Source organism: Culex quinquefasciatus, chromosome 3, assembly GCF_015732765.1.
Source record: "Culex quinquefasciatus strain JHB chromosome 3, VPISU_Cqui_1.0_pri_paternal, whole genome shotgun sequence".
Classification (NCBI taxonomy): Eukaryota; Metazoa; Arthropoda; class Insecta; order Diptera; family Culicidae; genus Culex; species Culex quinquefasciatus.
In genome coordinates this window covers 165,540,219-165,565,960 of record NC_051863.1, presented here as the reverse complement: position 1 = coordinate 165,565,960, position 25,742 = coordinate 165,540,219, and the positions used below count along the sequence as shown (strand labels likewise).

General features: G+C 41.0%; 1 protein-coding gene across 2 annotated transcripts; it reads right to left on the bottom strand.

Moving 5' to 3' along the window:
• Positions 1 to 11,308: 11,308 nt before the first annotated feature.
• LOC6041606 (microcephalin) lies at positions 11,309 to 21,379 on the bottom strand. 2 transcript variants are annotated; one of them, XM_038263571.1, is made up of 4 exons: positions 20,862 to 21,379; positions 20,246 to 20,790; positions 18,248 to 20,182; positions 11,309 to 11,928 (listed from the first exon to the last, which is right to left on the bottom strand). In XM_038263571.1, the coding sequence occupies exons 1-4, from the start codon at positions 21,226 to 21,228 to the stop codon at positions 11,404 to 11,406; spliced, it is 3,372 nt and encodes a 1,123-aa protein (XP_038119499.1). In that variant the 5' UTR covers positions 21,229 to 21,379; the 3' UTR covers positions 11,309 to 11,403. The 2 variants fall into 2 exon arrangements, with proteins under 2 accessions (XP_038119499.1, XP_001850844.2); XM_001850792.2 differs by lacking the exon at positions 11,309 to 11,928 and adding an exon at positions 18,060 to 18,166 and having other exon boundaries at positions 20,862 to 21,376.
• Between the last annotated feature and the right edge of the window lie 4,363 nt (positions 21,380 to 25,742).

Genomic DNA, 25,742 nt, shown 5'->3' with positions numbered 1-25,742 from the left:
GAGTGACCATTTCTAAAAATATATTTTTTGAAAAGTTCAGAAAATTTGCTATAAAATTGTCTGAGAGACATTGAAGATTGGACCTCTGGTTGCTGAGATACAGCGGCTTAAAGAAAAAGAAACACGAAAATTGAAGTTTTCTAAGTCTCACCCAAACAGCCCACCATTTTCTAATGACGATATCTCAGCAACTAATGGTCCGATTTTCAATGTTAATACATGAAACATTCGTGAACTTTTCCGATCTCTTCGAAAAAAATATTTTGCCCATTTAAAATGCTAGTCTAGATTTAAAAATTTTCAAAATATTTTCTTCGAAAAGATCGCAAAATTTCACGAATGTTTCATGTATTAACATTGAAAATCGGACCATTAGTTGCTGAGATATCGTCATTAGAAAATGGTGGGCTGTTTGGGTGAGACTTAGAAAACTTCAATTTTCGTGTTTCTTTTTCTTTAAACCGCTGTATCTCAGCAACCAGAGGTCCAATCTTCAATGTCTCTTAGACAATTTTATAGCAAATTTTCTGAACTTTTCAAAAAAAATATTTTTAGAAATGGTCACTCATGGTCACTATTTTTAAAAATTGAAAAACTGCAAATATTTCGCTAAAATCAAACTTTCGGTGGCTATATCTAGAAAACGGAGCCCTTAATCAAAAAATCTGTAAAGTACGATTGCAAATTCAATTTTGCATTAAAAATAATGTCAAACTTGTTTTTGCATGAAACTTCGATTTTTTCAAAAATCACTATTTTTCAAAATTCATAACTCGGCGGCAGATTTTTGACCATGTTTCTCGATAGCTCAAAGTTGCGGATTTTGTCCCCTAAAACATATCAAAAATCTCGAAAATCAAAAATACGTATTTTGGGAAATTGAGTTTTAGTGAAAAAAAAGTTGATAAAAAAATCTGCAAAAAATTTTTTCCGTGTACCTATTTTTTTCTCAAAAGTCCTCAACAATACCTACAACTTTGCTGAAGACACCAAATTGATCAGAAAATTGACTCAAAAGTTACAACTGTTTGAATATTTACATAGCATTTTTGTATGGACAGCTGCCAAAATTGTATCGAGACTTGTATGGGTGAACCAATGACACAAAATAGCATATTTGGTCATAGGGAAGGCCCCCACAAAGTTTGAGTCAAATAAAAAAATACAAAAAATAAAAATGGTCGAAATCGGCCGATTTCGTTAAGAGAGTTGCTCATATACTGAAACCCGTCAAGAAACCCTTTCGAATCGCTAGCTACAAAGAGAAAGAGAAACGAAACAACAACAAAAAAAAAACTGCATCCGACAAAGTCCAACACCAGCGAGCGTTGCAAGTCCAACCTGGGCTTATTCGTTTTGCATAAGCCGGCCGGTCAAAAGCCGCATACGCAAACCTAAAACCGGCGCGCCTCAACCAATACTTGCACGCACGCTTCAACCTTTTGCAAACTTCGTTGCCATTCACATTCGCACTGGAAAGTGCCTCATTCAGACTGAGGTTTCATTCAAAGTGTTGGTGCCGTTGATTCGTCATCAAGCACTAAATGTTTTCAGCTGCAGTTTCGGAGATTGAGGTCTTGTGTCTTTTTTTTTTGCTTTGCGTTGGCATTCCAACTCTAGGGACATTTTCCTTTCTCTCAGAGGGACCAGTTACTAAAATTAGATCGTTTTTCTTCTCTTCTTCTTCGTCAATGTTAATACAACCGTAGTCAAAACCTAGTCTCGAAGGTATTGGTGCCGCATGATTCCAGAGTGTCGATGCTATTTCTGTGCTGCTGTGTCTGCGCGATTAATTCCACATCACAGATACTGGCGCGCTAAACGTGGAACGCGCGGCTGGATCTGGAAGAAGGCTGGCAACGTGTGTGGGTCAATGCTTCTTCCCTCTTCTTGCGAGACTGGTGTGGTCGCGATGCGGTTTTGATCCCTGTTGCCATGCGGGAACTTTTCCGCCTTTTTTTATTTTTGCGAAAAAAAGCTGTGTTTTTGCTACACGGTTCGCTGGAGAGGACAGTCTGCCGCATGGTTCGCCTTTCGCGTGTCGTGGTTGAATGGTCCCCAAAATAAACCACGAGGTGCGATTTTCCCCTTCTTATTTTGGGTTGTGAACCGGAAGCGGAATTGTCGCTACGAACTAAAATAGAGCTGCAAAAGCAAATTTTGTTTTGGTTCGATGAACAGGATTTTTTTTTTCGTTAAGACGTTCTAAAATGTATCAATGTCAGCGCGAGCGCCGTAATGGGTAAATAAATACCACTTGGTAATTGAAACTGAGTTTCTACAGCACAATCGACAGGTTAATTTGATGCGATTAGCAATTAAGCTGGGCATGGCCACGAGGAGACAGGCGGATTGAGACATGTGGCGCAACGCGTGGACTTCGCCTAAAGCAAATGGCAATTTAACGTAATATCGCAGGACTCATTTGAATCACATACAGTCCAGACTCGATTATCCAGAGTTCGATTATTCGAAGGTTTGTATGGGACTTCCGTTAATTGAATCACGAACATTTTTTTTTTGTATTCATTTTCTTGTTTTTTACATAGAATTTTAGTTATACGACCCCATTTTAGTCCAATATGAGTTGTTGATTGCTATTAAAAAATATTTTTCTTTTCAAAAATGCATCACCGCCATTTTGACCGCCATCAAAAATCAAATTATTCCCTCAACACAGAGTGACCACTCAAATTCCATTTTCAAATTCCCGACTTTTTTCCAGACTTTTCCAGAATGCTCAAATAGGCATTTCTTATCTAAAGAATGATTTCAAGCAAAAAACTTTCTATAAGAACAGTCAATATTAACCAGCGAAAAAAAATCACAATGAATTTAAAAAAAAACAAATACAGGTATTTAGAAACATTTTTTTAAAACAATTTTGCAATAACTAAAAATTTCTTGGATTTCAATTCAATTCAATTGTGTTTTTATTAAAATTTAACAGTTCTGCTCCAGGATGTTACATTTGCAATTCAGAGATTTGGAGAACCTTTCAACTGAGATCAATTCATAAGCCTTTGCAGGGAGGATACATATTTCTAAGTTTAGATTTTGCTAACTGGGTGTTCTTTTAGGGAAAATAAATTTTGAGAAAAAACCCTAGATCTATGTTTGGCTTAAAAACTAATATCACAGTTGTTGACGGAGGAGTGCTTCGATGAGCGGATTTGTTGACATCCCACATGAAGTCCTGAAGGTTCTCGTTGCCTTTTCGATGCTTGCGTCGATGGTGTCGACGCCGGCCAGCTTGTGAAGATCGTCGGTCGGGTACCACGGGTCCAGGTTGTGCACCATCTTGAGCAGCTTGTTCTGCTTCACCTGGAGTCGCTTTCGGTGCGATTTGGCGCAGTTGCCCCAGACCGCAGCAGCGTAGGTCAGCATTGGACGGATGATGCACTTTATCACTAGCGACTTGTTCTTGATGCTCAGCTTCGACCGCCGATTCAGCAGGGAGTAGAGCGCTTTGGTGGACCGATCCACCTTCCCGATGATGTAGTTCACGTGCTTGTCGTACTTTAGCTTCTTGTCATGCACCACACCCAGGTACGTGACTTCGTCGTGCCACGTTGCAGGCTGGCCGTTGACGCTGATCGATCTACGGGGAAGGTGCCGAGCAGCACGCCTCCTGGTGAAGAAGATGGACTGGGTTTTCCCAGCATTCAGCTTGATGCGCCACTTCCGCTGAAACTCCTCGAGGTTGTTCTGTGCCGCTTGTAGGTGGGTGACGACGATCTTCGGGTCCTTATCCGATGCCAAGTATGCAGTGTCATCCGCAAAGAATGCGTACGACACTCCATCGATCATCGGCACGTCGGAGGTAAGGATGTTGTAGAGAGTCGGGCTCAGCACTGATCCTTGGGGCACGCCGAAGGGGATGTTGTGGACGGAAGAACGCTCGCCATTCACCGTCACCGTAAACGACCGCTTTGTCAGGAACGACTCGACGATCTTGACCAGGAACGGCTGGAGGTTCGAGCGGAAGAGCTTGTAGACCACGGCGTCCTGCCACACGGAGTCGTAGGCCTTTTCGACGTCGAGAAGGATCATGCCGGTCGACTTCCCCGCCAGGAAACCGCGCTTCACCATCTCCGAGATACGGGCGAGTTGGTGCACCGTTGAGTGCCCCGGCGAAGCCGAACTGCTCGTGTGGGATGAGTTGCTCCGTCTCTAGGTGACGGTTTATCCGGGCGAGGATCACCCGTTCCAGGAGTTTGCTTAGGCTGCTCAAAAGGCTGATCGGGCGGTAGTTACCTGGATTGGTTATGTCCTTGTTCGCCTTTGGGATGGCGATCACGTTCGCGTGTTTCCAGCCGGCCGGAAAGTAGCCCAAGGCCAGGCAAGCGTTGAAGATTTTGGTCAGGACGACCAACCCTTTTCTTGGCAGCTGCTTGAGGCACGTATTCCGGATTCCATCTTGCCCCGGAGACTTTCGGTTTTGAGCTTGCTGATGATCGCCTTGACCTCTTTCGGCTTGACAAGGGCGGCCGGAGGCACGGGAGGAGTTGTCGCTCGGATGTGGCCAAGCGCGTTCTCCACAGCGGCCGATGTTTCGGGATCACCTGGTTGCTCGTTGTTGTGGGCAGCGGCGAATGCACTCGCGAGCGCTTCGGCTTTCGCTGAAGGGCTCGCTACGAGGTCTCCGTTGACATTCAGCGGGGGGCTGTACTTGACCGTGTTCCGGAGGTTGCGGGTAAGCTTCCAGAACTTGTTGCTGCCGTTGTTCAGCGTCCTTAGCAAGGAGCCGAAGTTTTTGTAGCGGTGTTCGGCGCTTTTGGTGCTGATGACGTTGTTCAGGTGGGTCACCACCGCTCCGATGAGCGGGTCCCGTCTTCGGATGAACTGTCTACGCCGCACGTTCCTCAGCCGGATTAGCAGCTTCAGCTCATCGGGAATGTCCTTCTTCTGAGGTAGGATCCTACGCGAAGGGACAGCGGCTTCCTCAGCAGCTTTCAGGATGGCGGTGAACTTGTCGATGGCGTCGTCGATTTTCTCCGAGCGATCCAGATCGTTGATCCAGCTTGCGTTAAGGTCGACCTCCCGCTCGATCGAGCGAGCAAATGTGCTCCAATTCGCTCTGTCGAAGCATCGGACGAGTCTTCCAGCCGGGGCGACTGGAACGTCAGCGTCGATCGTAAAGGTGACCGGCAGATGGTCCGACGACAGTTCGACGTGCGTTGTCGGCTTCGACATCTGCACCAGGTTGTTAGAGATGACCAGGTCCAACGTGGAAGGCCTCCCTCGTCCAGCGGGGCAGCGGGTGGGAGTATCCGGAGCGTGTATGTAGATGTCCTTGGACTCGTACTCTTGGTGCAGTATTTGTCCTGCCTTGTTGGCCCTGGTGCAGTTCCACATCCTATGCCGCGCGTTCAAATCACCCACCAGGAAGACTGATCCATCGATGCTGCTGAGCTGCCGTATTTCGCGTCGGAACTGACAAAGCGTTGCCCTGCGTGTCGAGCCAGGGTAGTAAACAGCAACGATGTTCACTGGTGCGGGATCCACATTGATCGTGACCCCAACGGACTCGATTGCCCGGGTCGAAGTTTCGAGCTTGGAGTACTTTATCCCGTTACGCACCAGAAGTGCAACTCCTCCCCCTCGAGCAGCATCCAGCGAGTTACGGTCCGCGCGAACAATGGTGTAGTTTTCGTGGTACACCGAGTTGTTGAGCTGCAGCCAGGTCTCCGTGATTGCAGCGATGTCGATTTCGTGAGCTTCGAGGAAGTGGAAAAATTCCACAACCTTGTTGCGGATGGAACGGCAGTTCCAATTCATCACCTTCAGCGAGCTAAGGTTGGCCATTATAGACAACTTGATAATGAGCTCGCTAAGGGCGAGGAATTGCATGGCCTTCGACTGGCAATTCGAAAGCCTAGTGAAGAGTTCACTGGCTAGGCACATGAACTCCTCGACGGTGAACAAGGTTGACGACTCGGGTTGGCCCTGCACGGCTTGCGAGTACGAGACCCCAGGATTCGCGATGCTGCCGAGCAGCTGGCTCAAGTCGCCACCCAGTGGCCGTGGGGCAGGCGCAGGAACTGCAGACACCTTCGGAGCGTTGCTTCTGCTGGCGGGACTCGTCTTCTTCTTGGCCTTCAAGTCCTGCAGGTACTTGAGGCGGGTGGGGCAACCCTTGTAGTTCGCTGTGTGGTTTTGGCTGCAGTTAGCACAGCGGATTTGTGAGCGGTCGTCGTTGACCACGACGTCGGCTCGCGCGGGAGTACACATGCGGTCGTCTGGTGGCGCTCGCCACACTTCACGCACTTGGCCTCCAGATGGCAGTTCCTCATCCCGTGCCCGTACTGCTGGCACCGGAAACATTGGACAACATCCGACTTCTTCTTGGAGTAGTGCCTCCAGCGAACGATGACGTTGAACAGGGCCTTGATCTGTTGCAGCTCCTGGAGTTTCACCGTTCCTTTCTCGAACTGCAGCAGGTACAGCGCGTAGTCGCCGTGTTTCGACTTCCCCATCTGGCGGACGCTGGTGGGGCGCAGAAAAACACTTTCGAGTTCCAGTTTCACGTCTTCGACGGGGAACACAGGCAGCCCGGAAAGAACAATTTTTACCGGTGTTTCGTCGCTGGTTCCGTGCGTATAAAACTGGACGTCGGAATTTTTCAATTTACTCACCACAGCAGTGAAGTGAATTTTAGTCGCCACCCTGATCTGGATGTGACCTTTGTTTACCCGCAGGTGGTAGTCGTCGATGCCCAGTTGGGTTGTTGACAAAAGCCGGTTGAGTGCCGGGACACTGGAACCGTAGACAAAGATCGGCGGACATCTCACCTTGGTGGGTACAGGGACCGGGTTTTTCACAACACTACCAACGGCAGCACCATTACCAGCGGCAGCAGTTTCCCCATCGCCGCCATTGTTGTTGTTCTCCTCATCGTCGCCGGAGATGTCGAAGTCAAGCGCCTCGTACTGGTTAAACGTCGGGAAACCACCAGTGCCTCCTCCGGGTTGGGTGCCAGGACGATGATTGTTGAGCTGGTCCGAAGTCGACGAGATTCCGCCGAGCGAATTTCTTCGATGGCGCCTTGAAAGCGGGGTCGTCACGGCGATTTCCTGCTGCTGTTTGCGGACCTTTTTGTAGTTCACCCGCTGCAGGATCTGCGACGAACTGTCCCGTGCGGGTGAGCCTTCGCCGGGTAGCGGCGGCGGCTTGGGCTGCTTTCTTTTCCCCAGGGTGCTGGCGAACACACCGGGAGCGGTAATAAATTAACTTTTCGCGAGAGCTACTTATTCGACACGATGTTAGCACGCCGAAGGTGACAGCTCGAATGATCTTGGATTTTTTTTTTTGCAATTTCAATGTTTTCTTTACGTTTCCAAAACGTAAAAAAGTTTTCAATTTTGGATTTAATTCGATATTTAAGTTTTCCAAAAACTGAAAATCAAGCTTTAGGTTAGGTAGGTAATTTACCCATACTCACAAAAAAATGTTCAAGAGCAACATTTGGAAAAAAAATTATTTTAAATTACTAAATGAATTTAGTTAAACAATTAAAAATATTCACCAAAAAAAAAAACCATTGCCAAACTCAAGTTGGAATCTGTTACCAAATATTAAATTATGTGACAAAATGAAATAGAATCATAATTCTAAGCTGGCCATTAGGCTCTATTTTTATATTAGTTTTTCATTAACTTTACCTCTTGTTTGATGAACAAAAATTAAAGCGATCATATGATTCATAAAAAATATTATGAAAATCTGTGTCAAAGACTCCAATATTCATTAAGATTTTGAATGCCTTTAACAGCTTTTCTATACTCAAATATATTGAAATAGTGAAAAGAAGCTTAAATTTAAAGTAAGTTACTAAAGCAGAAATGAGTGAATTCAATTTGAAAATTTTACAAAATATTACAAAATTATTCAAGAGTTAAAAAATAATTTTCAATCAAGTATGCTCATAAATTCCCGACTTTTTCCCGACTTTTTGACAAAAAATCATAAATTCCCGACTTTTTCCCAATTTTTGGCGGATTTTGGCGAATTCCCGACTTTTTCCCGACTTTCCCGATTTCCCGACATGAGAGGCCACCCTGCTCAACAGCATTGCCTTGGCGTTCTCGATTTCGAGATTCCTACTCGAAACTAGGTGTCCGAATGCTTGATTGTTGAGGCAATTGCAAACCTCTTTTTACACCTTAGCTTCCATCCACCCCGGGATTCGAACTGACGGCCTTTGGATTGTTAGTCCAACTGCCTACCAGCGACTCCACCGCGACAGGACCCAGGGAGACGACTCCTACACCTGGACTGAGCTAACGACCTAACCTTTTTAGGTTAGTCCGGGGCCAACACTTACTAGCCGTCGTGCTAACTTGTCGTACGTGCATTTTGGGCCAAATTGAGTTAAGAACGTCATTGGAAGCAATCCGTGCGCGAGATCGGACGTAACTTTTTTTCGTGCTGTCATTATTCAACAATATTTTTTTGTTTAAAAAAGCTAAAAGTTAGTAGAAATACGAATAATTCACCGGTAAATCTGTTGTTGACCAGTGATAACCATAACGGTGAAGCATCTTCGTGACGAACAGGAAGTGGCCATTGCGGAAAATAACGGCGGATAAACAGCACCTCTACATTGACATCGGTTCAAACATCATGTGGTTCCAGTCCCGATGTACCAGATTATCAGCCAGGATTGGTAGCATTCAACTCGAGGCCCCTCAAGATTTAACCGGCAACCAGGAAGTTGTTTGCTGTTTTGATGTACCAGTTCCGGTTCCGGTAGTCCAGCAAATCAAGGCCAGAAGTCCCAGATGATTCAAGTCAGATTCAAGACCGATGATGCCGGAGTTGAAGCTTCCCGATTTGGTTAGATCTTTCCTATATAAATAGCAAAATATACTTTCATTCATTCTAACATTCATACAATCCATTTAAGACCAACCACGCCAATTTTACTAAATACGCGGTAGGGTGTTCCCTTGGTCGTTCGCTGTGAGTTGTGGATTGCCTGCTTCTCTAATGAAGGTTCGACTAGGGGGGCATGCTTATTAATTTCTCGTCGCTCCATACCCTCAGTGACGTGATGGGAACAAGGGCGTCTATGCAAAGTGTCCCTACACCCGCTACAAATTTCCGGTGCTTGGGGAGGGAAAAGGGAAACCATTTTGTTATATGCGCCGGTATTTGTAGCACTAAAATTCGTGCAAAAAAACTTATGCACGTGGGTGTACAGATTACGGAGTAAAAGATGATCGAATTGTTCACCTAGCGCTCACATGTGTTCCAGGACCAAGTTGCCTGCGGGTATGGGGATCATACATACATACATACATACAATTGAGTTAAGAACGTCATTTTGTGCATCTCACAATGCCTCGCCTTTTGACCTTCACAGATCCCCAAAATTCGATTTCAATCCTGAGATATTCAATAAAAACCAAAAAAGCTCTGGGGATTTTTGTCACTTTCCATACGAAAGAAGTTTCAATCTTGTCGTGCTGTCTTGTCACTCCCTGAAAATTGATATAAGTGCGACAAAGGGCAAAGGAATTTCAGGTCAGAACGCGTTTGACGCACGTACAAGTTAGACTATCGTAAACATTTGTAATTATAACTCGGGACTCCAGCAACCAACTTTAACCAAACTTCGGGACAATGCACAGAATGGTCAGCCAAACAAAACGTGTTTGTTATTGTTTACATTGCGTGATTTCGTTTTTTTTTATTCAAGGTCAAACATTAAAACGCGTTTTTCTCGGAACGTCGAAATGGCGGGTGCGACAAGATAGCACGACGACGTCGATTTTCTAAAAAACTATGTTTATAGGTTCCGTCGAAAGGAACGCAAACATCTCTATTAAAAAAACGCTCAAGAAACGGTCAAGGAAAAACACAATCTTAATTAAACTCAAACATACATGTCGAATATTTCAAAATCATTAAAGGATTTTAAAATTAAGAATTTTAGAATTTCAGAATCTAAAAAATAAAGATATTTAAGAATTTTAAAATTCAAGATATTTGATTTTTGAAATCTTTCAATTTTAAGGGTTTTTAAATTTTTAAAATTTATGGACTTATACAATTTTTGTTAGAATATTATAGGCATCGATTTTCAGGTTTATGAACTTTTTATTTTTCAATTCATAAAAATTAAAAAAAAAATCCTTCTTTTCCTCCAAGAATCTCATGTGCACGCACCATCACACGCGATCAAACCGGCCTTAATCTTTTCTTGAGAGTGTCACGAAAAGAATGCGCAACATTTCTTCACTGCGTTCCTTCAAGCTTCGTACTAAGCTTTCTTTTATGAAACTCAAAAACTTAAAAATTAAATGTAAAAATAAATACTCAACAATACACATAACAAAATAATTATCGCTTTTTGAAGATTATTTCAATGTTATTCCTAATAATGTTTTTGTTCTTAATTTAAAAGTAATCCTTCTCAATTATGTTTTTTATCATCCGCGCGAAATCCAAATTTCCAGCGCAAACAAATTTTCATTCAATTCGATACTTTTATTCCTTTAAAATACACTACAGTCCAGATATTTGGATAACTTTTCGTTATATTTGCATGAACCTTTTCGCTACTCTTTAAAATGTTTCTTTTTTATAATTTAAATAAATTTTGAATCAAACATTTTAAGAATATCGTCTTTTCAAGCAAATTGTTTTTCAATAATATTTTTAAAAAATAAATCTTGGAAACATATTTTTTCCCGCTTCGAAAAATACGTGTTTTATTGTTCAATGAGATGGATATATTTTTTCCTAATCATTACAAATTGTTTTTTTTTTGTTCCGATAATAGAATTGAATTTGAAAATATTTCAATATTGGTATAAAATTTCATGTTACGCAACAAAAAAAAATACGTAAAACATGTGGTACAATTTTCGGACCACTTAAGGTCCTCTTCCAACATACAAAAAAACGTTATCAAACAAAAAATACAAGTGAAAAAGCATTCACTACGCTTCGTTTGATACCTATATCGCAAATTTAAATATTTTCGAAAAATACGCTATTTCGTGATTTTTTTTTGGTTGTTTATACTTTGAAACAATACATTTTCAAAAAATATATTTTTAGTGAAAACATTAAAAATTTAACATGATATGGTTAAATTAAGTCGATTTTAGAAAGTTTTTATAATTGATTGCCGATAAAATTATCGAAATAACGATAACGATAGATTATTGTTATCGAGCATTTTACATACAAAGAAAGCTTGTTCATCATAACAGTTTCTTAGCCAGTCCGCGTGCCGCAGTTTGTTATCCACTGGCCTAATGGAATATCTTTCGAAGAACAGTAACAAATTAGCTTCTTTGTCTGAATTCAGTCCATAACTCTTATTCCAAAATATGATTTCTCTCTCTCCATAAATTACTTCACAATTCATCTAATTCAAGCCTATCAGTCTCACTTCCGCACCAAATACCGGTACGTCTTCTTCACCCGGTTCTCCTGTATGCTGTCCAGAATCCACTGCGGGCTCACGCAGAACGCCCCCTTCGGCACGCCTCCAACGTCCTCCAACGAACTCACCAACAAATACCTCGCCGCCTGCGCGTTCCCCGTAATCTTCCCGCCGCACGTAATGATGAGCTCGCGCAGCTGGTCCTGCGGCACCTCGCACCGTTCCGACACGTAGAACGTCCCCCCGCACTCCCCGAACAGGTCCATCCGGTAGCGCGAACCGAACGCTTGGCGCTCGCTGCGGCACGTTTGGACGGCCGGAGAAAACTCGCACAGTTCGTACTGGTCCTCGGGCAGCCAGCGGCCGGCCCGGGCCGACTGTTCGATCCAGGCGTAGCTGACGATCCAGAGGCCGCGCGTCAGGGCGCGCAACAGGTTGACGGTGCGGCGCGTTTCCAGGCTGACCAGGTGCGTTGTGCGGTCGGTGACGTTCGGCTGGATGAGGAAGCCGCCGAGGGCGGACACGGTCTGGAAGGGTTAGATGGAAGGCGTTTAATATTACAGAAATCGAAGTTGACTTTATAGCTGTCGACCAGTACCAACTACTAGTATCTTTCTTTTATCTACAAGGACTTCGCCGTGTACGAGATCATGCCCACCCGCCCCACACGGGCAGAAAAACTTTAGGATTTTTTTTAAATTTTGTTTAACATTTTTTATTTATTTTTCTATAGATCTGAATTTTCTGTTCACCGATTTATCACTAAAACTAGGTATGTAGGGTATTTTAACCATTAGTGGACCCTAGTAGAGCCGACGCGCATTTTTCACAATTTTCCAATATTTTAAGCACTTTTTCATAACCCTTTGTACAAAACAATAGAATCTGAAGTCTTTTGAACAATTTTGACTATTGGTTTCATCAGTAATTTGTTTTTGAGCAGAATTGTATTGTGGACCCGGGTCCACTATAGGAAAACTATTATTTTTGTACCAAATTTAACCGATATTTGGTGTTTTGATGCATGGTGGAGGACTTATGGTAGATATAATGAATAAAAGATGGATTTTCCATCATAAACAAACATGTTTTGTTAACAAATTTGGCTTAAAACAACAAAAAACCTAACAGACATTTAAACACATTTATTTCCGAAAAAGATCAAAGAAAACGTTTCAAAAACAACTGTAAACATTATAATTCGCAATTCGCAATTCGCAATTTTCAGTGTAAGAACGGGCCTTGACCGATCTTATGCACTAGGTTCCCGACGAACACGAACTGCCCTAACACCTACACCTCACCCTTGCTCTGAGTCAGTACGAGCAACACGCTAGAACACGCTTTGAGTGTTCGTGCCAGGCATGCACACCTTCTTTTCCGGTTACGCATTTTAACTCGGCCGGGGGTGGTACATTATGTAGGGTTTGATGTAAGTATAAGCGCCTAACCATTTATAGTGTGCCTATCAACTTTCATTAAAGCAAAAACTATTTTATTTTTAGTTTGAATTCAAAAACTTATTGTTATTTACTGTGTATTGTTTTCTCCTGAAATCATTCCTAGTGTTGAGTCGTGTTTATATGTTGCTATTCCTTTTGTCGCGGTGTTTTGTTACAATTTTTGGTCCTAAGCATGTTATAAAAGTTTTTCAAAAGTACAATAGTAATATTTGTGTTAATTCTTTGATCATTCCAAAAATTAAGTAAGGGCTCGAACTTCACTTGTTTTAAAGAAAAGGGTGAAGATTGAAAACAATGGACAGTGAAAGAAATATACTATTTAAAAAATCAGTAGTAAAAGAAAGATGGTAATTTATGAAGTAGATAAAGAAATTAACAATAGTTAATAAATAGAGGCAACAAACAAGCCTAGATTGTATAAGGGCAATTTATAGGGCAGACGAAAAATTATTCAAATAGATAAATAAAGATAAACAAAATTGTCATCGCTGCCAAATTAAGGGAAAACAGACAGTTTGTTACAGGAGCATCAATTAGTAAATAGAGTGGAAAAGCGTTGAGAAATAACAGAATCAAGAAAATAAAATCGAAAACAAATGGACGATAATAAACAGAAGGCGTGTTAGAGAATCAGTGAAACAAAATAAACAGAATATAGATGGTAGATAGAGAGCCTGGAGCCTATTAGAGAACGGACATCTCAAACCAAAAGCACCAATCGGGGCGCGGGAGCTGTCAAACGGAGGTACCAATCGAGCAAAAGACAAAGGATTTTGCTCGATAGGCATCTCCGCTTGACAGCTCCCGTGCCACGATTGGCAGCTCAGGCCCGAGGTGTCCGCTCTCTAATAAGCTCCAGGCTCTCTAATGGTAGATAAAAATGGAAAGAAGAGAAACCCCGTTGTGCGATGTTTCAGGTACATCCACAGCAGTTGACTCAACATACTGCGAATCAAAACAATACCGTCTTCAATCACAAATTACTTCCCTTTCCCACATTGTTGCGCCCCTTTCTTTTAGCCATCTCGATTCTGACCCACGGCGGTCAAAGGTTTACGAGCCGTTTCCACAGGCCACCAGCTAGGTCATCATGAAAACCAAGCCAACGTGGAGGTAAGAAGATAGGACACTTGCAAGGAACCAGAGCTATACTGTCTTGATCAAGAATGATCTAACAGGACAATACGGACGTAGTCAGTGACGCTCCTTCCAGGATATTCCTCGCCTGAGCGTCAACTGAAGAGGTATCATCAGCATCATTCGCCCTTGGCCTGTCATTATCCAAAAATTAGGAATTCAATATTAATGAACCAATGAAGCGGTAGGAATCACATACAAAATAATACAAATCTGACGATAGATTTCTTGAAATCTTTAATTTTCCGAAGAAACAACTTATCTTTCTTGGATTAGTATAAAACAAAGCAGGCAAAATTAACGGCCAAATTTGGATGTTTACCGAGTTCTAAAAACAGAGAAAATCCTATAAAGCTGTTAAGAGTTTTGAAAAAAATCTCTGGTAGAAAATTGAATCAAATTTATTATAAAACTGAAGTTCAATTCAGTTTGGAAGTGATTAAAAACCTTTTATAAAAATAGTAGAATGTAGAATGGAGCTAAATGTATTTTTTTTAATGTACAGATGTTAGATACAGAATATTCATCTACTTTAAAAAAGTTTTTTTTAGCCAGATTATAATGATTTAGGAAACAAAATATTACAATATTGTTTAATACTGTTAAATAAAACAAGCCAGTACTCGAAATATCAGGAATTAAAAACGAAATTCTGAAAAGTTTGTTTCAGAATTTATTCAAATGAATAAAATATTGAAAAAGTTGCAAAATGTTTCAATCTAAATATAAAATTCAAACCTAATATCTTAAAATTTGGAGAAGTAATAATTTTAAAGGGTAATTTCGAATTCAGTAAAATGCACAGGAATTCAACTAGCAGAGATGGTTTGGAATGAAAAACACGTTTTAAATCAGGAGGGCCACTCAAATTCCATTTTCAAATTCCCGACTTTTTCCCGACTTTTTTTCCAGACTTTTCCAGAATGCTCAAATAATAGGCATTTCTTATCTAAAGAATGATTTCAAACAAAAAACTTTCTATAAGAACAGTCAATATTAACCAGCGAAAAAAAAACCACAATGATTTAAAAAAAATCCAAATATAGGCATTTTTTGTAAATACAAAAACTAAACAATAAATAAAAAAAACACTTCAAAAATGGAATTTCATTATTATGATTCAGAGTAGAAACACAAACAATTAGTCTTTGAAAAAATAATCGAAAGTTCAACAATACTTATAACTTCCATGTTATTTTTTAAATTGGCATACGTATAGTTTTTGATACTTCGTTTCAACTGAAAATGGCAAAAAGTTAAAGATAACTGAACTTAAAATAGCGTTCCTATTTGTTCAAAACTTCATCATCATTTTAAATCAAAGAATGATTGAAACATAATTGCTGTTATTATTCATTCAAAAGATTTAGAAAAATGTCAAGGAATTCGAAAAATTTAATTTTAATTTTGTAATTTTTGATATTAAATTTAGGTTTTCCGAAAACTGAAAATCAAGCTTTATCTATGGTAGGTAATTTAGCCATTTTCACAAAAAAAGTTCAAGGGCAACATTTGGGGAAAAAAATATTTTAAATTACTAAATGAATTTAGTTAAACAATTGAAAATATTCACCAAAAAAAAAAAAAAAAACCGTTGCCAATCTCAAGTTGGAATCTGTTACCAAATATCCAATTATGTGTCAAAATGAAATAGAATCATAATTCTAAGCTGGCCATTATGTTCTATTTTTATATTAGTGTTTCATTAACTTTACCTCTTGTTTGATGAACAAAAATTAAAGCGATCATTTGATTCATAAAAAATATTATGAAAATCTGTGTCAAAGACTCCAATATTCATTAAGATTTTGAATGCCTTTAACAGCTTTTCTATACTCAAATATATTGAAATAGTGAAAAGAAGCTTAAATTTAAAGTAAGTTACTAAAGCAGAAATGAGTGAATTCAATTTGAAAATTTTACAAAATATTACAAAATTATTCAAGAGTTAAAAAATAATTTTCAATCAAGTATGCTCATAAATTCCCGACTTTTTCCCGATTTTTGGCGGATTTTGGCGAATTCCCGACTTTTTCCCGACTTTCCCGATTTCCCGACTTGAGTGGCCACCCTGAGAGATCATAGACATGTTTTAGTAACGCATTTAAATTTTAATTGAAAATAATTAATTATAATTGAAAATTGAATCATAAACATTAGCAAAAAATAAGTTTTCTATTAAAATTTAACTTTAAAAGTACTCAGATTTTAAAACTCTCTGCAATTTTCTTTTTTTCACATTTTTTTAGGTTTTATTTTTTTTTAATTTTCAAATTTCTTTATTTTTGAAACTAAATGAAAACTTCTATTTTTTTTCAAATTAATAATTTTTATTTAATAGGTATGATTCTTTTAAGATTTTGTTTTTATATTTTGATTTTAGAAGTTTTAATTTGAAAAATATGAAAAAAATTGAATATTTATTTGGGCCGTTGATTTTTTTAAAGTTTATGCCGCCCCCTTCAAAAACTGTTCGAAAAATCAGAGGATAAAACAAATTCCAAAAAACTGCAAAATTTTAATGGAAGTAGATGTCTAATCAACTGAAAACAATTAGAAATGCATTTTCTTGCGTTTAAAAACACGTTTAGCATGTCTGGGATCGATCAAAACTATTTCGAATTTTTGTAAAATTCCGTTGTACAGTACCGCAAAAAAAGTTTTTTCGGCAAAAAAAAGTTCCGTCAATGTTTTGACATTTTGAAAACTAATGCATGCAAAACAACTTAATACCAAGGCTTGTAATTTAGATTTTTATATAGGTATATATATTTCATTTTTTTTTTCTCGTTTGTATCGAATTCCACAACAATCTCAAATGCCAAAATTTTCACACAATACCGGATAAATACCGTAATTTGCGATATGGGTAAATTATGCAAATTTTAATACTTTTTATAAAGAAATACGGTTTTGACCCAAAAAAAGTATTTTTTGCAATTTCGTCGTGAAACTACTTACTTTTCCTGTCATTCTTGAACGACGAAATAGCCTACTTTTCTGTACCAAAAATAAAAGAATCGAATACCAATACTTTTCAAAATAAATGCTGAAAAGTTCTACTTTTCAGCACTGAAATAAGTGCTGAAAAGTTGAACTTTTCAGCACTTGTTTCGAAAAGTAACACTTTTCAAAATTATTTTGATTTAAACGATTTATTGACAAAATACATGAAAATTTTACTTAAAATTTCACTCAATGGGTGTTTTTCGGAATTGCAAAAAATGTTGTATGGAACTCGTTGCAAAACTTGATTTTTTCAGCACTCGTCGTGTTTATCCAACTCGGTGAACCTCGTTGGATAAATGTACGACTCGTGCTGAAAAAATCCTCTTTTTGCAACTTGTTGCATAAACTACTATTACAGTTTTACCTCTAAATTAGTGCAAATCTACGCAAAATTTTATATCGTTTGATATCCATTTTGCATGCACATGAAAATTACAGTATTTTTGAAAATACGATACTTTGTTAAAATGTTAGAATTTTACACTACAAATGAATTATTGAAAAAAGTTCATGTTGTTTATTTAAAAATGTTAAAAATATAATGTTTCAGAGTATTTTCGCATTTTATCTAACGACATACACGTCAAAACCTTAAGTTCACCCTTTGAGGTAAGAATGGGAAAATGATCCTGAGGATCATAAGAAAATTATAGGCTACTTTAGAAAGTTTAGATTTTTTGGTCATATATGACTCCTCATCAGGCCTGTAAGTTTTTAACAAGTTAATTTCAAGGATTTGCATTGAATGAATAATCATCGGTTCGCCGATAGAATACCTAATCTTATTTCACTAACCATAAACAATAGCTCAACAAAAACCGACAACCGATAGCTGATGAAGTGAAGAGAGAAATGAAGCCAATCTTGCCGAAGAAATTACAACAAGTTTTTAATTTACCCAACAAATGTTAGAACATGATTTAATAAGTAGTGTTAACATACAGTGACAGCAATTCAAAATTTCAACTTACCCACCTCGGAGATCTTTTTTTTGTTCAGCCAAGATTGGACATATTTCTTTTCTTCCAACACAGCAAAACAATCGGTTGTTAAATTTTTCTAAAGAACGTTTATTCAACTGAAGTTTTGTTAATATATTACAATTTGTCGACTTTTTTGAAACAATGATGCCACGAAATGACTAAATCGCGACGGTCTTGAGATTGGTGAAAGCAAACAAAAAACACACATAAAAATAGAAAGAAAAAAAAATCAACCAAATCTACGCGAGTCGTACCTCTTTGACGAACCGCTGCTGATCGGCGTGAAGGTTGGTCGTCGCGAGCCGGAACTGCGCCGCCGCCGACTGCTGCGACCCGTTACTGCTCTGCTGCGAGGACTGCGAACTCGCCGTCGGCAGTCCGGCTCCCAGCCCGAGCGCCTTCATCGTTCGGGCTTGCGTTCCCATGACGGGTCGCGACCCGGATGGTTGTTGCTTCACCGGCGCCTCAAACAGCACCGAGCTGCGGCGGGTTGTTTTGACGGCGGTGGCCGCCTTCGCCACGGCCAGCGAGCGCCGCTTCGAGGGCGCCGGGGTTTTGGGCGCTTGTGGCAGTGGGGGAGTTTTGGCGCGCTTCGGGGGGTTGTCCGGGAGGGTTAGGGTGTCGGGTTGGGAGGGCGAATCGGTGCTGAGCGAGGGCTGGGCGTTGAAGAGTTTGCGCTTGCGGGGTGCGGTTGAGGTGATGTCCGAATCGGTTGAGGAGCGCAGCTCGGTGGAGGATTTGAACTTGATGGATTTCTCGGTTGATTTTGAGGCTTTTCGGTAGAAGCTTTCCAGGGAGGTTTGGCGCGAGATGGAGGATGGCCGTGGGGGTGGTGATTTGAGGGCTGCGGCGGCGGCTTCGACGCGGTTTGTTGGTTCTGGGGTGGCGGAGGCTTTGGATTGCTGGTTGATCTGGGAGAGGCGTTTGTCGATGATGTCCATCGAGATGTCGAAGATGGTTTTGCGGCGCTCGGAGATTGGGGTGCGGGTCGAGCTGAAGCTCGTCAAGCTGGACTGGTACTCTTCCAGGAGGGTCTTTTTGGGGGCGATGGTTGGTTTTTGGGATGGTTCTTCCGGTGTTTCCGGAACGTCGACCGCGGACGAGTACAGCGTTCGGCGTTTGTTTGACGCTCCGAGCGGAGTTCTGTCGGTTGCCGTTGAGTTGGCTGGAGGGTTGAAGAAGGTGCTTCGTCGGTTCCGTACGGGCGTTTCTCTGGCCAGAGTCGCCTTATCCGACTCGTCGTAGACGCCGGGAGTGTACAGCGTTCGGCGTCGGTTCGTCCGGAACGCCTCCAGATCTTTGGCGTCCAGTTCTGGCGTGATTGCTTTCTTCAAAGAGTTGGATTTGCCAACGTTCTCGGACGTTTTGGGACCGAGAGTACGCCGCGGTGACGATCCCATCTCAACTCGCACCACTTTGTCAGTCTTGTCGGAAGATTGCTCCATCTTGCTCGGTGAGTAGATGCTATTTCTGGCCGCCGCCGCCGGCGGAACATTCTCCTGCTGGTTCTCACTGTTCTGCTTGGAGAGTTCCATCGGCTTAGGCGATCGGATCGTGTCCTGCCGCTTGACCGGACTGTTTTCGTCCATCGACACGGCCAACGTCTTCCGGCGGGTTCGCGTTGACGTCTGAACGACCGGGACCACCGCCGGCGATTCCACCTCCTCCTCGACGCTGGTCACTCGTGGTGTAAACAGCATCGTCTTGCGACGCTGCCTTGGAGTCGGCTTCGCCACCGGCGTAACTTCCTTGCTGGTGCTCCGTCGTCGTCCCGGCGTCACCTTCTCGGCCGATCCACCGAACGCGAGCGATTTTCGAATCGACCGCGGTGGAGCCTCCGGCGTGGTCACCTCTTCCTCTTGGCTCTTCTTCGCCTTTGACGAACCCCCGCCCGAGCTGGTGACCGGCGAGTTACGGAACCGCTCCAGCAGCCGCATCGGACCGGCCAGCATTTTGTCGAAATCGTCCTGCGGTTCCTGGGTCATGGCGTTGTCGATCTGGAACTCGTTCAGGATTCGCTCGAGGCCGTCGTCCTTGCGGATGCGGTGCAGCACTGGCAGCTTCGCCGGCGGGGAAATCACAGATTTGCGGGTGGACGTGGCGGAAGAGTTGCCACCTTCGGTGGGGCGTTTTTTGCCGGTTGAGCCACTGTTGAGCTCTTCGGCGCGCGGTTGCATCGACTTTTGGCGCTGTTTGGGAAGAAAGAATTTCCTGTAACATTCCTAAAATTCAACAAAACAAGCCATTCTTACCCGAATCTTCTTGAACAGCTCCGGATTATCGTAGCGCTCCTGGTTCGAGATCGGAAAGTTGACCGGATTCATAATACACAGATGGCGCTTGCACGCCTCGATCCACAGAATCGACACCACCGGGATGTTCATCTTCTTGGCCTTCTGGTAGGTGGACATCAGCCCGTCCTTGAAGATGACGTGCGTCGTGTCCTTGTACAGCTTATCGTTGACCTTCGCCCCCAGCGAGGCCACCACGTCCTTGATGCCGTCGCTGCGATTGTCCGCGCCGGAACGCACCTCAATGTACACGCAAACCCCGGCCATCACCTGCTGGATCGTTTTCTCCGTCGGCGTGCGCCGCTCCTCCTCCGTAATTATGTCCTGCTCCTCGTGGGGCACATCAAACTGGCCGTAAGCGTCCCGCTTAGACGGCGATTTGAGCGCCCTCAACGCCCGGACCCGGGTCGTAGCCGACGGACTGTGCAAATCCTTATACAGCCGCGCCAACCGCGGATTATTCTGAATGTCCAACCCGTTCGTTGGGGTCGTGCAACGAAGCTGATCTGAAAAAATAAACCCAACAAACCAATCAATCCGGAACTCCCAAAAAAAACCACAACCAACCCAAACTCACCATCCGATTCGAGCAGCTGTTCGATCGAGTACGACGTCCCCAGCGAGCTGCAAAACGACTCGTCCCCCGAAGAGTTGGCCTGCTCGTGCAGCGCCTGGTCCACCGGAGTGGCCAAGATCTTCAGCATCAGGTTCTCGTGCAGGCTCATCCGTTTGTTTACCGGCGTCCCGACGGCATCCTGGCTGAAACTCCGTGCCGGCGGAGTGACCAGCGCCGAACCGGCTCCGACCACCGACGAAACGGAGTACCGACGCCGGGTGGCGGAACCGATCGGAGTTGTCGTCGAGGTTCCGATTGTTGACATCCGCGAGGGCGTCGTTCCCGCGACCTTCAGGTCGGGCGTGTAGCTGCGCATTACGCGATTCATGGTGGATCGGGCACGCCACGCAGATCACTCCATTAATTTAAGACGCGCACTTTTAATAAATTCACTTTTTATTTCGAGACAGAAAATTTAAAAGACCGACGCGGACGATTGTGATGACTCGATTCAAAACGGTCAACGGTCGTCTCCGGAGGAAGAAGCTTTCGCCGGGCTGTCAGATTTGTCAACAGCCGGAGCGAAATGTCTGCAGAGCAATCGTACAAGTTAAAACAAGTTTTTCAATCGCCTCAAATACACTTAAAACCGTTTCATTAGTTTAAATTAGAACAATTTCTTAATTGCAACCATTCAATCCAACTAAACATGAAAACAACAAAAAGAAACAACTTTTTCTAACAATCCATCTATCTGCACTCGTTTGCGAATTTCTGTGCCACTAGTGTGAAAAGTCTACAACTGCTAGACGCGTCGCACACACTGGCGAAAAGCTCCGGTGGCTTGTCGGAAAGTGAAAAAAAGCTTCTCGCGTTTAAAGTGCTTGGCAGCGCGTGAGGGGTGCCAAGATGGAATGCGATGCGACGAACGAATGAATTCTTAAGGTTTTGTTTTGTGTTACCTGTGTTGTTTAGAAAGTAGCTATTTTTTCATTGTTGTACCTGTAGGGATTATGGGTTGCAGGATTGAATATGTAATAAATTATTAAATGAGTATTTATTATAAGATTGATATAATTCATAAATAAGAGTTAAGAGCGCAACAAAAAGTGCGCACCTTCATGAATATTGCCTTGTTAGCTAATCGTGGATTGAGTGCGAGAGCGCGCTAGCGAGCTGCGAGAGAGAACAACGAGCGAGAAAACAACGAGATGCGCGCGGCCGGCGAAAGAGAGAATGAAGATTGTCAAATCAGTTTTGTGGTTAATTTCTGTGGAATAAGACGTGTTGTTTGTTGATTGCAAAATATCTGTGTTTTTATTATAAAAGAAAGTCCCCGATCACGACAATGGCACAGTCCGGTAAGTCGAACCTTTTTGATTCATGAAAGATCATTTGTTTTGCTTGAATTGTTGTGTTGTGAAATCCAACAGTTTTGTTTACCTGCCAGGAAGCAGGTCCAAATTTCGCTTTGTTGTTGTGCCTGTGTTTTGAAACAGGTAGATTTTTGCTTGAACTTGTTATTTGAAATTGATAAAAGGCATAAAACTATCTGCGATAATTGACGGTCTTGAATTTAATGAATGATTTGCTTGTTGTTGTGATATTGGGAACGAATGTTTTGTTTTGAAGTAGTAAGTTTGGCTTTTCGTTGTGATAATTGAAAACCAATGTTTATTCTAAGTTTATGCAGGAATTTGAAGGCAAATAATTTGCTCAAGATTTGATTGTTTTTGTACAATCACATTTTTGCTTTAGATTTGATTGTTGTTGTTTTGATTGACGACCAATGTTTTGTTTTTAATTTGATGCAATGTTTAATCGTTGTTGTGGAAATTTAACTCCAATGTTTTGTTACGAATTAGACTTCAATTTTTTTTTCTTCTTATTTTTGTGATTGATGAAAATCAATATTTTGTTTATAATTTGACAAAAGATTTGACAAGATTGTGGAAATTGAAAATCAATAATTCTTTATGAATTAAATGGAGGATTAGTTTGCGATTGAAGGTAGATAATTTGTTTTTAATTGAGTTATTGTTTTGGTAATTGAAATCAAATTTGTTGTTTGAATTTTATTGTTGTTATTATAATTGACGACCAATGTTTTGAATTTGATGCAAAATTTGATTGTTATGGATTGTTGTTATTATTGATGATCATGATCATTATTTTTATTTTTTATTTTGGATTGGATGCTGGTTACTTTGGTAATTGAAGACCAATGTTTATTTTTGAATAAGATAAATATTTGCTTCTTGTTAGTTTTGTTTTAAATTTAATGAAAGATATGCTTTTTGTGGCAATGACTTGATGCAAAGTCCAATAAAATCACAAATAACAAAATTTACAGGTTTAATTTTGATTGAAAGATTTGATTGTTGATGAGGGAATTAAAGACCAATGTTTTGTTATGATAAGATGACAAATTTGCTTATTTTTGCGATAAATAAAAACCAATATTTTGTTTCGAGTAAGATACGAGGTTTGATTGATATTGTGGTAATCGAAAACCATGTATTATTTTGAATATGATGATAGATTTGCTTTTTGTTGTGGCAATCGAAGGCCAAGATTTGTTTTCTGAATTTGAGTATTGTTATTATAGAACGGTATTTTTACTCGGTTTTAAATTTCATGCAATATTTGATTGTTATTTTATGGTGGGCAATTTTGAGTTTTAAATTTGACGCAATATTCGATTGTTTATATGGTAATTGATGACCAATGATTTGTTTTGAAGTTGATGCAAAATTAGATTATTAATTTTATGGTTAATGAAAAATGTTTAGTTCTCATTTGAATGAAGATTTGATTGTTGTTATTATTGACGATAAATTTTTACTGTGAATTTGATGCAATATTAGATTGTTGCTTGATGCTGTGGAAATGGAAAACTAGCGTTTTAGAATTCTAATGAAAATTTTATAGATTTATGCAGAAATTGACAAACAATGTTTTGCTTTGAAATTTGATTTCAGCAACGTTTTTTGCCGTTATAATTGATTAGTCATAGTTAATTTTGAAGTCTCTTCTTTGTTGGAGCCTGACAGACCTCTGCGATGGTAGTCAGAAAAAAAGTCTCCTCTGTGTTGGAGCCTGACAGACCTCTGCGATGGTAGTCAGAAAAAGTCTCCTCTGTGTTGGAGCCTGACAGACCTCTGCGATGGTAGTCAGAAAAAGTCTCCTCTGTGTTGGAGCCTGACAGACCTCTGCGATGGTAGTCAGAAAAAGTCTCCTCTGTGTTGGAGCCTGACAGACCTCTGCGATGGTAGTCAGAAAAAAGTCTCCTCTGTGTTGGAGCCTGACAGACCTCTGCGATGGTAGTCAGAAAAAGTCTCCTCTGTGTTGGAGCCTGACAGACCTCTGCGATGGTAGTCAGAAAAAAGTCTCCTCTGTGTTGGAGCCTGACAGACCTCTGCGATGGTAGTCAGAAAAAAAGTCTCCTCTGTGTTGGAGCCTGACAGACCTCTGCGATGGTAGTCAGATAAAAAAAATGAACAATCTGTGCTGGAGTTCTTTGCGAAAGCAGTCAGATAACAATCTCCTCGATAAAGGAACCCGACAGACTTTTGTGATGATTTTTGCCTTCCTCACCTTACTGAGAAAAGGCTATAAAATCACTCGGAAAATGAACTTTTTAATTAGACCTCCTAGACCTACCTTCATTTGTACATATCGACTCAGAATCACCAACTGAGCAAATGTCTGTGTGTTTGGTTGTATGTAGACATGTGTACCAAATCAATGTCACTGGAATATCTCGTCACAGGTTCAACCGATTTTGGCCGGAACGGTTTTAATCGATCCGTCTTAACGTCCCCTAAGTTGCTATTTAAATTCATGCAGTTTTATCATGCATTTAAAAAGTCATGTTAAAAAAAAACCGTTTCATATTAAATTAAAATTATGGTAAAAAGGGTGGTTTTTTTCATGAAACTCTCGCATGTTATATATTTTTTTTTTTATATTTTTAGAAAGCATATGAGAAGACCTTTTAGGTAAAGTAAGAATTTTCAAGATCTGACTTACCTATCTTAAATTACAAGCAGTTTAAAAAATGATCTGAATTCACATAACCTCAACTGGTCGGGTCTGATCGCCACGAAAAAGCCGTGTAGAGGGATGCCTTTTCCTCAAAGGCCGTGTCTGTATAATCTTGACAAAAGTCTGTAGGTAGTCTGTTAATTTATTAGGAGCTCTGGTGCTGCGATCACGTTAGGGAGATCAATAAACCATGTGGACACTTTAGGCGGGTTGGAATCACTCTATAAATGAGAGGAAGGCACCAACCTCCTAAAGGTGGATTATGTAACGTTTTTTTAAATAACTTCGCAGAAGGAGCCTTACGGATTTTACAAATATATTGTTCAGCAATTTTTTTCATTCAATTAAGGACCGTCTTTAACATCACAAAAGAAATTGACCTAAGAAAATTGATAAATAAATTTCAATGTGAAAGTGAGCACTTTTTGGTATCCACAGATAAAGCAATATGTATTTTGGCGTTATGTCTGTGAACTACCTAAAAAAATGATTTTAAATTCATCGAATAGGACTAAAACGGTTGTCACTATTACTAAAACTGGAGTTTTCCTCTCTTGAAAGATAAACCTCTAAATCAGCGATTCTCAACGGGGGTACCGGGCCTACTTGATTTACACGGTAGGGGCTACCAGCCTAGAAGAAGGTTGAGAATCGCTGCTCTAAATTGAAAGACGCTAATGATAAAGTATTCCATATTGATAGTTGTTATGGTTAATTGTTACTTTAATCGATTTACTCAGCTGTGATACAAAAGTTGCTTGAAACCCAACATTATTTCACAGGGAAGTAAAAATTTAAGTAATCGTTAACATGAACATTACATTATTAGTTAAAAAATGTAAAATAATACACTTA

What these genes read in the sequence shown, in the direction of transcription:
- LOC6041606 (XM_038263571.1), bottom strand. Translation starts at nt 21,228, where the DNA reads ATGAATCGCGTAATGCGCAGCTACACGCCCGACCTGAAGGTCGCGGGA. An exon ending in ACAGCTGCTCGAATCGGATG is followed by an intron (nt 20,791 to 20,861) that starts GTGAGTTTGGGT and finishes TTATTTTTTCAG; the next exon opens with ATCAGCTTCGTTGCACGACC. An exon ending in AGCAGCGGTTCGTCAAAGAG is followed by an intron (nt 11,929 to 18,247) that starts GTACGACTCGCG and finishes TAACCCTTCCAG; the next exon opens with ACCGTGTCCGCCCTCGGCGG.